At 35.6% G+C, this 10,379-nt stretch overlaps 1 protein-coding gene across 1 annotated transcript; it reads left to right on the top strand.

Moving 5' to 3' along the window:
* Positions 1-859: 859 nt before the first annotated feature.
* LOC132294863 (cullin-3A) lies at positions 860-10,295 on the top strand. Its single transcript, XM_059792872.1, has 2 exons — positions 860-1,593; positions 8,090-10,295. Exons 1-2 carry the CDS (start codon positions 1,430-1,432, stop codon positions 10,128-10,130), a joined length of 2,205 nt encoding a protein of 734 aa, XP_059648855.1. The 5' UTR covers positions 860-1,429; the 3' UTR covers positions 10,131-10,295.
* The last annotated feature ends 84 nt before the right edge of the window (positions 10,296-10,379 follow it).

Raw genomic sequence — 10,379 nt, 5'->3', positions numbered from 1 at the left:
CCTTCTATTATTCTTTTTTATTTTATTGGGTTATATACATATATATATATATATATATATATATATATATATATATATATAATGCATATGTAAAAGAGAACCAAACTGATCATTATAGTTTGTTTCCACGGGTTCCAACAACTTAGCTCAATTTCAATAATTTTGAAATTGTTGGAATCGGTTTGGTTTTGATTTGTCCCAAGACCAGACCGCTTACACCCATAATTCACATTGCTTGTGAACAAAGTGGATGTGCGTGTTTCAAAAAATAATAATAGTAATAATAATAATAGAAGGTGCCCACCACATCCTCATTTGATATATGGTGATGATAATATGTAATGGAATTATCTTTTAGTAATCAAACATATAGCATCAAAAAAAAAAAAAAAAAAAAAATTTAAAAAGAAATTATATTTCCCTTCTACAATCAAGCCTTACATTTTTATCCTTAAAAAAAAGAAAAAGAAATTATATTTCCCTTCTACAAATCAAGACCTACTTTTTTATCCTTTGAAGTTATTTTACTTTTACTTTTTTATTTTCTTCTTCTCATTTTATTTTTGTTATCTCTTCTCCTTTTGTACTCATGTATGTATGATGTACATGTTATAACATTTTATTTTCTCACTTCTTCTTTAGTTTTACTACTCTAATTTTATAATATTTTTATTTTAAAAAATAATATAATATTTGAATCTTGATTATTGAAATAATTTTTTTTTTTTTTTAACAACTAGAAATAATTACTTTATTACATTCATTATGTATGCCCCTAAAATAAATTTATGCTCCGTCCTAAAATATATATATATATATTATATCGTTTTTTGGGGAAATACAAGCAAGGACGAGAGAAGTTTGTATGTTGTGAAATGGAGAGAGAGAGATAAAGTGAGAAACAATAATAACGCTCCGTGGCTAGTTTAGTAAGATCACGTCCCCAATTCCGCTGTACTTCAGCCATTTTTGTGGACGCGCCCAATACAAAAACAGAACAAACCATCATCATCTTCCTCCTAACCCAAAAATCGCAGCAAACAAAGCCTTAAAAAAACAAACAAAACTAAAAAAATAAAGATACTTTCTCTCTCTACCTTACCTCTTTGCTAACCCAGTTTCAATTGAGGGTTATTCTTCATTCTCAAACCCTAACTTGCTTCATCATTTTCATACTACAAAATAGGTGAAACCTTAACAGGTTTCTATAATTCTAAATCTCAATCCACATCTGATCGGTATTTAGTATTTGCCCAACAAACGTTGTTGATCTTCTCTTGGGGAGTCATTTTCACCGTTTGATTTGAAGATTAGTGGCTCTATTTATTCAATTTCGGACAATTTCTTTTAATTCGATCGAAGCATATCGATTGAAAGTTGAATTTGGGATTTGGGTTTTTGATTTGAGTTGGAATCGGTGGGTTAGAAGATGAATAATAATCAGAAGAAGAGGAATTTTCAAATAGAGGCGTTCAAGCATAAGGTGGTGGTCGATCCCAAATACGCCGACAAGACATGGAAGATATTGGAGCACGCGATTCATGAGATATACAATCACAACGCTAGTGGTCTCAGTTTTGAAGAGCTTTATAGGTTAGTATTCATAGTAAATTTGTCGAATTGTGTGATTCTCAACCAAATTTGTACCTGTTTTATATGTCTGATCTGCATATTTATGAGTATAAATATATCGTTTGTTACATTTGCTCAATTTGTGCATTGGGATGTAAGAGGAGAAATGCTTGTTGAGCTTTTGGGTTGTCTTTACAATTCTTCTGTTGCACCAGGGTCTCCTCGGATGTCAGTACTGAGGTTTTCCTGGTTTTGGATTGCGTTCAGTGATCTATAGTTTGTGGAAATGGTTTTCCGGATTAGAATTGTAGAGGTAGGGGGGTCTTTAGTTGATTGAGATCTCATAGGAAAGCTGGAGGCAGTATTGTCATTTTCTTTGCTGCCCGGGGGTCCTGTTTTTGCTGAATATCTTTTGGTTCAACAGTTGCCAACGTGCCCTAGTGTATGCATTGAAAGCTTTTCCTCATATGTTTATAACCTTCATTGTCTTTTCGATTTCACTTTTAATTATTATTACAGTTTGTCACATAATATTACTCTTCTTCTATTGTTTTCTCTTCTGTTTTGTTGGATTTCATGTGCATATTAAGTTTTACAACAGCAAGTTGATACCATGCTATATTGCATATATATTTTGGTATGCATTGTTGTTGTCACTGGAAAAGATGCAAGGGAACACCCAAGGATAAAAAAAAAGAAAAAGAAAAAGAAGAAGATGCAACGGAACTTGGTGAGCTGTGGAAGAAAAGATCTAGGGGTCTGGTACTATTCAAAATTAAAAAAACATTGTTGTTAGTCTTTTTTAACCGAAATAAGAAACCGTTACTTTGGAGGAAGAATTTTTTGGTGTTGTAATTAATGAAAATATTTACCCAGATTGTTAGCTTGTATATGTGTCAGTGTATGCATTGGATTTTGATATATACACATATACAAGCTAACAATATATATATATATATATATATATATAAGTAAGATTTCATTAAAAAAAGGCGCTCAAGGGGAGTGCTCTCAAGGAATACACTTTTTTTTTTTTTGATAAGTAAGAAATGCATTGAAAGTGCTCAAAAGGGGAACGCATTCCAGGAGAACAAACACAGGGCCAAAAAAAACAGCCCTCTAAGCCTTCAAAGAGGCCAAGAAAACAACAATATCCTCAAAAGATCTATAATCTCTACCCGTAACCCAACAAAAAAGAGTGGAAAAAATAGAGAACTTAAGAAAAGAAATAGGCCTCTCCTTGCCCTCAAAATATCTGCTATTCCTCTCCAGCCAAATGCACCACCACACACAAAGAGGCGTAGCGCTCTCAAGGAGTACACAAGATGCCAAAGGCGACAACTAATGCTTCAAGCTATCCACAAAATCCAAAAGGTGATCCAAAGATTTACAATTGCACCCATTAACCCAAAAGAATAAAGTATGAAGAATACTATATTTGAGAGTCCAAATAGGAGTCTCCTCTCCTTCAAAGGATCTCTTATTCCTCTCACGACATGAACCCCACCATAAACAAAGGGGAATGGCCCTCCAATCATCCCTAGCTCGGCTCTCCACTGGACACCCTCTCCAATCCTCAATCATATCCACTGTGGATACTGGGAACACCCAAGACAAGCGCAACAAAAAACGTTGCCCAAACTTCCCTCGCCACTTAGCAGTGAAGAAGGTGGTTCACAGTTTCCTCTATCCTCTTGCACATGCAACACCAATTAACCACAATCTGCCTTCTCTTCCTGAGATTGTCGAGAGTGAGAATGCTTCCATGAGCGGCACACCACACAAAAAAGCCACCTTCAAGGGGGCTTTCAACCTCCAAATTACCTTCCATGGGAAAGAGTGACTTGGAATCTCCACAAGACTATGATAGAAAGCTCTAACCTCAAACACCCCTCTCGACGAGCCCACCAATAGAATCTCATCCATCCCCACTCCCTCCACCATCTTGTTGTAGAGCAAAGCTAAGAACTCAGCAACCTCCATAAGCTCCCAATCATGAAACCGCACATCCCAAGTCAAACTCCCACTATCAAGCTGATAACAGTCGGCAACCTGAGCATGTCTACTCGAAGAAATCCTGAACAACCGAAGCAACCTACGAGCCAGAATAATTTCCCCACACCAGAGATCCTCCCAAAACCTGATGAGATTCCCACTCCGAACTCGCAATAAATTAAATTTATCATGTCTAATAGTATCCTTGTTCTATTTTTCCTTATTACATTAAGCACCAATTTTCTTAACAGATTTCTCTTATAGAAATACCTCTTCCTACGTTTAGAAAAGTATTTATCATTTCAATGTTGAGCTATGCCACATGGAGTCTTCCATTCCCCTCAACAGATCCGTATTGACATAACATGACATGGGTATGTTTTAGGTATGTGAAATGTCTGACACTCGTACCTAAATCAGACACCCATATCCTTTACATGTGATGATAGAATAAAAAGAAAAACTCAAATTTTATAGCAAAGAAGTCTTTCCTACTTCTAAAAAGGTGGACTCCCTTTTTGACCACTGCCATTCAATTTAATTTGCAAATATTTATATTTTATATAACAATATCATCATATTACACCATCAAATTTGATGTTTAGATGTTGTACTTAATGCAAATATAACAGAAAATTTAAATATTGAGTTAAAATTTATGAAATGACTAAATATTCCATTTCATCACCGTAAATCAGAAATTAACTTCGGGTTTCATTATAGTTGCATGCTCTTCTAAATATTTTTTATTAAACTTGTGGAAATGGATCACAGGTCGGTTTCGGTTATCTTGACACGATTTAGACTTCAAAATTTGGGGTTGTCTTAAGTTTTGTCTTGTCAATGAAAAGATTCTTACCATTGTGGCAATGGGAAAAAGTACTATAACACATCAATTTATGTGTTGTATATCTACACGTCGTGGATGTCAATCAATAAATTTGAAATGGAAACAATATCTTTTTGTTGAATCTAACATATTTTGGAATTGAGTTTCTCGACTGGATTGAATGCACTTATATTTTACCCTTTTTGATCAATACTTGTATACAGTATGAATGTAGGCTTCAAAAATTAAAGCTTAACAGAGATATTAAGGAAAGATACTTAGACATGACGTATGAATAGAAAAAAGAATTAGTTAACGGAGGAGGAAGAAGAAAATTTAGTGGTATTTCAGTATGGTAATGATGTATGATCTTTGGGCACATGATATTGAGGAGGAGGAGGAGGAGGGAAGAAAAAAACTAAATGGTATTCTCATTTTAGTAATGACATATGATCTTTGGCCATAAGAGACTGAGTGCAGTGTATTGACCTGGATAGATGTTGAATCGTATATGAAAATGGACATGTTTTCATTAATGATCCACTATATAGGTGGATGGTTTCATAGATTGGTTTAAATTTGGTTTTTGTTTTTTTATGTCTTCCTATGTTAACCCAAATATACTGAAGTTTAGAGTTATTTGAGGCACTTGTATGAAATTTTTGCAGTCTAAAGATTATTAGGTTAATGATTGGTTGTAATGGGTTTAATTGATGGCAGGTCACAGGTGTGTTAAAATAGATTTAATGTGTTAGTCCATTTGGATTGGGAATTTTAGTGAAGACTTCCAGATAGCTTTCATTATATCATTTTGTTTGGTTTATATCATTATGGTGTAATATCTGCATGATTAATGTAGTATTTTTTATCCTTTGTTTTCCCTTCTAATTCTGGTTGATATCTTTGAGCTCCCCCCCACCTAAATGAATATATTAACACCATAAAACAATAGAGTACAAGGCTAGAAGTAAGGGCATACCTTTACAAAAGAAAGTAGCAGTCTATCTCATAGAGTACAAGGCTTTTTGGAGCGTAGACGTGCCTTTATCAACTATGCAAGTGTCATGTACAAATTGTTTTTAGAAACAAAAAATAAGAAGCATGGACACGAACACGATACGTCGAACAAAAAATAAGAAGCATGGATACGTCGAACGTCAAATTTTTTAAAAAATAGGACACATATACGACTTGGACACTGCTAATATAAATATAAAATTTTCATTTATATCTCTATTGAGTAAGACAATTATAGATTTTAATTAATTTATAATTTCTATACTAAAGTTACATTAGTAAGAAGATTAAGTTATTCGAATAAAAAAGGATATTATATTATATATGATAATACTCTCCTACTATAGTTATGTTTTTGTTCATGAGATACTGTGTTGTGTTTAATGTCAACTTTTTAAAGAAAAAGTAGTTGAATAGTTTAATGTATGTTCATAATGTTATTTCTAGTACTGTCATGTGTTTGATTTATATAAAGACGAAGAGGTATGGTGTGTTGGCCAAGTGTCCGGTGTTAACCTCCATCTACTCTAAAAGCTTAAGCCATTAGAGAGGGTGTAACTTTAATATTTAAATCCTTCAACATTTCTAAAAGCTTAAGTTGTTAGAGCGGGTATAACTTTATTATTTAAATCTTGTTAACCAAGTGTCGGTCAAGTGTCCAAAATAATAAAAATTATTTTTAAATTATGGACGCATCCATGAAGTGTCGGACATGTGTCCAGGAGTGCCCATGAAGTGTCGGTGTCCGATATGGACACGGCACCTTCAGAGATGTGCCCGTGCTTCTTAGAACAAAATCAATCAAGGAGACAGATAGGCATGTTGTGGCTAAATTCTTTCTTTGTTATTTTAATCAGTTCAGTAGAGAGGATATTTTTTAATTTTCTATGTCTTCTAGTGGTATTAACATGTCATCTGTTGCTATTACTTTGCTCAAACTAATGAAACAGTCATATATTGTTGATGCAGCCAACTAAGTGACTGTTACCAATCGTGTGCCATTTGGCTGATTAGATTGATTGAGATCAGTTCTTAGGCCTCCGGGTCCAATTCTAAACTGCAGACCCTTGGACACTCCAACTAAAATGCACTAAAATCATGGTGGCATAGCTTTTTACCTTTTTTATTTTCCTTTTTGGGTGGGGGGGAGGAAAGCATCAGCCTCATTGGCAGGCTCCTATTGTAACAGCGTTGATTTAATAAAGTAATTATGACATGGAAAAGTTTCCCTGTTTGGTTGGGATAAAACAGGGAAACGAGAGGGCATATTTGGAAGCCCTTTTGGTATTGCTCACCAAGAATGAATCAGAACAGAAAAAGAAATGGAGCAGAAATTTTTTCTTCCTTAAAATTTTTGCAATTGGAAATATTTGTGTTACAAAGGAAAAAAAAAAGGTACATATCATATAGAAATTTAGCTTATTATCACAAGCTTTCGCCAAATTTTATCTTTTTGTTGTTCTTCCCAAAAGTGAAATATTTAAATTTGTTTTTACTTTTTCCTGCTAATTCTCGCCCTCTCGACAACTCATTCAAGTTCTTTTCAAGCTGTGCCAGAGAATTTTAAATATTGTAATTAAAACATGATCTTTTAGTCTTTTAGATGTTGTTTCAATCAGTAGCTATTCACCTTTTATCCTGAAATTTTATGTATCTTATTTTGCTACATCAATGTTCTGCATTTCAGCCATCCCAGAGTACTGAGGATTCTTTTGTCTGGTCAAGGGCCATCTGTGTGACAGTTTGTCTGATTTTTAATTAAAAGGGCATTATCCCATGCTTGTCCCACCTATGTAGGATGCTGGGAGGAGTAGAAACTTGAGACCGACAGAATTTTGGTATTGTTTTTGCACAAAGTGGCTTCTATCGTACTTGTACTTGCCTAAGTAGCATGGACACAGACACGATACAACACGGACATATAGACACGTCGAATCCTAAAAAAGTAGGATGTCCACACCACATAGAGTTGGCTATATATAAGTATAGATTTTAATTAATATACATCTATTGAATAAGATAATTGTAGAACTTTAATTAATTTTTATTTATATACTAAGAGTTATATAATTTTTTTCTCTACTTATAAGATTTACATCGTTTAGAAGATGAAGATATGCGAAGATTGTATGTATTATTATATTATTTATGCTATTACTCTCATACTTTGTCATTGCAATTATTCTTTTTGCTTATATGAAAAAGGGTCAATGTATGCTTGACTTGTGATGCCCATGTGTATAATGTTAATTTTTATTTTGAGGCATGTTGATATTATTTTCAAGATTGTCGGACTTGGGCACTCTTAAATGTGTTCATGTTATATAAGACTTTTGTCAACTAAGTGTCCAAAATGTGTCGGCTAAGTGTACAAATTTATAAAATCTATTTTTTAATTACGAGCAGTGTTGTGAAGTGTCTTTGACACCTTTATAAAAGTGTCTATGCTTTGCGTTGTCACGCTTTTCTACCTGATCTTTTACCATTGCACCAATCCATGACCCTTTTTTTCTCTGATATTATTTTGATTTTCTTTTTGTACTATCATACTTTAAATGCTGAATGATAATGTGTTTTGAGTAGCCTTTTCAACTCACTTCCTCCTCCTTGTGTGTGTGTGTGTGTGTATGGAACAATCTTGTGTTTTCTGATTTTATAATCTTTGCATGGTTTCAGAAATGCCTACAATATGGTATTGCACAAGTTTGGTGAGAAGCTGTACTCAGGACTTGTGTCAACTATGACTTTCCATCTAAAGGAGATATCAAAATCTATCGAGTCTGCTGAGGGTAGTTTGTTTCTGGAAGAGTTGAACAGGAAATGGACAGATCATAATAAAGCATTGCAGATGATACGTGACATTCTGATGTACATGGACAGGACTTTCATTCCAAGTGCCCAGAAAACCCCAGTTCATGATCTTGGGTTGAATCTTTGGAGGGACAACATTATACACTCCAGCAAAATTCAGACAAGGCTTCTAAATACACTTCTTGAACTGATACTCAGAGAAAGGACAGGTGAAGTTATTAACCGGGGTCTGATGAGGAATATAATTAAGATGCTAATGGATCTGGGACCTTCCGTTTACCAAGTAGACTTTGAGAAACCTTTTCTTGAAGTTTCGGCTGATTTTTACAGGGTTGAGTCTCAGAAGTTCATAGAGTGCTGTGATTGTGGGGACTACTTAAGGAAAGCTGAGAGACGCCTAAATGAAGAAATAGAGAGAGTGTCCCAGTACTTGGATGCCAACAGTGAATCCAAGATAACTAATGTTGTGGAAAAGGAGATGATTGCAAACCACATGCTGAGACTAGTCCACATGGATAATTCAGGCTTGGTGAGCATGCTCCTTGATGATAAGTATGAAGACTTGGGAAGAATGTACAACTTGTTCCGGCGGGTTCCCAATGGTCTCCCAACAGTGCGAGATGTGATGACTTCTCACATCAGGGAGACTGGTAAACAGCTTGTTACTGATCCAGAAAGGTTAAAGGATCCTGTGGATTTTGTCCAGTGTCTCTTGGATGAAAAAGACAAGTACGATAAGATCATAAATTTGGCATTTAACAACGACAAGACATTCCAGAATGCATTGAACTCCTCTTTTGAATTCTTTATTAATTTGAATTCTCGTTCTCCTGAATTCATTTCATTGTTTGTTGATGACAAACTGCGTAAAGGTCTGAAGGGAGTTAGTGAGGAGGATGTGGAGGTTGTTCTTGACAAGGTGATGATGCTATTCCGTTATTTGCAAGAAAAGGATGTATTTGAGAAGTACTATAAACAACATTTGGCAAAGCGGCTTCTATCAGGAAAAACTGTATCTGATGATGCAGAGAGAAGTTTAATTGTTAAGCTCAAGACAGAATGTGGATACCAGTTTACTTCAAAATTAGAAGGCATGTTCACGGACATGAAAACCTCGCATGATACAATGCAGGGATTCTATGCAAACGATGGTGCTGAGTTAGGGGACGGTCCTACATTGGCAGTCCAGGTTTTGACAACTGGGTCTTGGCCCACTCAGCCCAGTGTCACTTGCAACTTGCCTGCTGAAATGTCGGCCCTGTGTGAGAAATTCCGGTCGTATTATCTTGGGACCCATACAGGTCGGAGACTATCTTGGCAAACTAACATGGGCACGGCTGATATAAAAGCAACCTTTGGAAAGGGCCAGAAGCATGAGCTGAATGTTTCGACATACCAGATGTGTGTCCTCATGCTGTTTAACAATGCTGACCGGCTTAGCTATAAGGAAATTGAGCAGGCCACAGAGATTCCTTCTTCAGACTTGAAAAGGTGCTTGCAATCTCTGGCTTGTGTAAAGGGAAAGAACGTTCTTCGCAAAGATCCCATGAGCAAAGAAATTGGAGAGGAGGATGCATTTTTTGTCAATGACAAGTTTACAAGCAAATTCTATAAGGTGAAGATAGGAACTGTAGTTGCACAAAAGGAGACAGAACCCGAAAAGCAGGAGACCCGGCAGAGAGTGGAGGAGGACAGAAAGCCCCAGATTGAGGCTGCAATAGTGAGGATTATGAAATCGAGGAGGGTACTGGATCATAACAACATTATCACCGAGGTCACAAAGCAGCTGCAGTCTCGTTTCCTGGCCAACCCCGGAGAGATTAAGAAACGAATTGAGTCTCTTATCGAGCGGGATTTCTTGGAGCGAGATATGGCAGATAGACGATTGTACCGATATCTTGCCTGAAGAAACAGCTTGGGTAGAACTACTTGTTTCGCGGGGCAGGTTGGTTCTACAATTTGGATTGTACCTTAATTTGTAATTGACAGTTAGAAAGTTGTTCTTTCATATTCTGCAAGCTCATATGAGTTTCAATGAATTTCTGTTTATTGATGCTCCTTTTGCGCACCATTTTAGTTTGTCAATTGTATTATTCTCAAGCTTTGTTTGGTAGTTAATTTTCCTTCAAAACCGATGGAATTGATGTATTATGGA

This window comes from Cornus florida, unplaced genomic scaffold (assembly GCF_030987335.1).
Source record: "Cornus florida cultivar Cherokee Brave unplaced genomic scaffold, ASM3098733v1 CherokeeBrave_3.0.0_Hap2_Chr02, whole genome shotgun sequence".
NCBI classification, from domain to species: domain Eukaryota; kingdom Viridiplantae; phylum Streptophyta; class Magnoliopsida; order Cornales; family Cornaceae; genus Cornus; species Cornus florida.
This window is presented reverse-complemented; position numbering and strand designations above follow the sequence as displayed.

What these genes read in the sequence shown, in the direction of transcription:
- LOC132294863 (XM_059792872.1), top strand. Translation starts at nt 1,430, where the DNA reads ATGAATAATAATCAGAAGAAGAGGAATTTTCAAATAGAGGCGTTCAAG. An exon ending in AGTTTTGAAGAGCTTTATAG is followed by an intron (nt 1,594 to 8,089) that starts GTTAGTATTCAT and finishes GCATGGTTTCAG; the next exon opens with AAATGCCTACAATATGGTAT.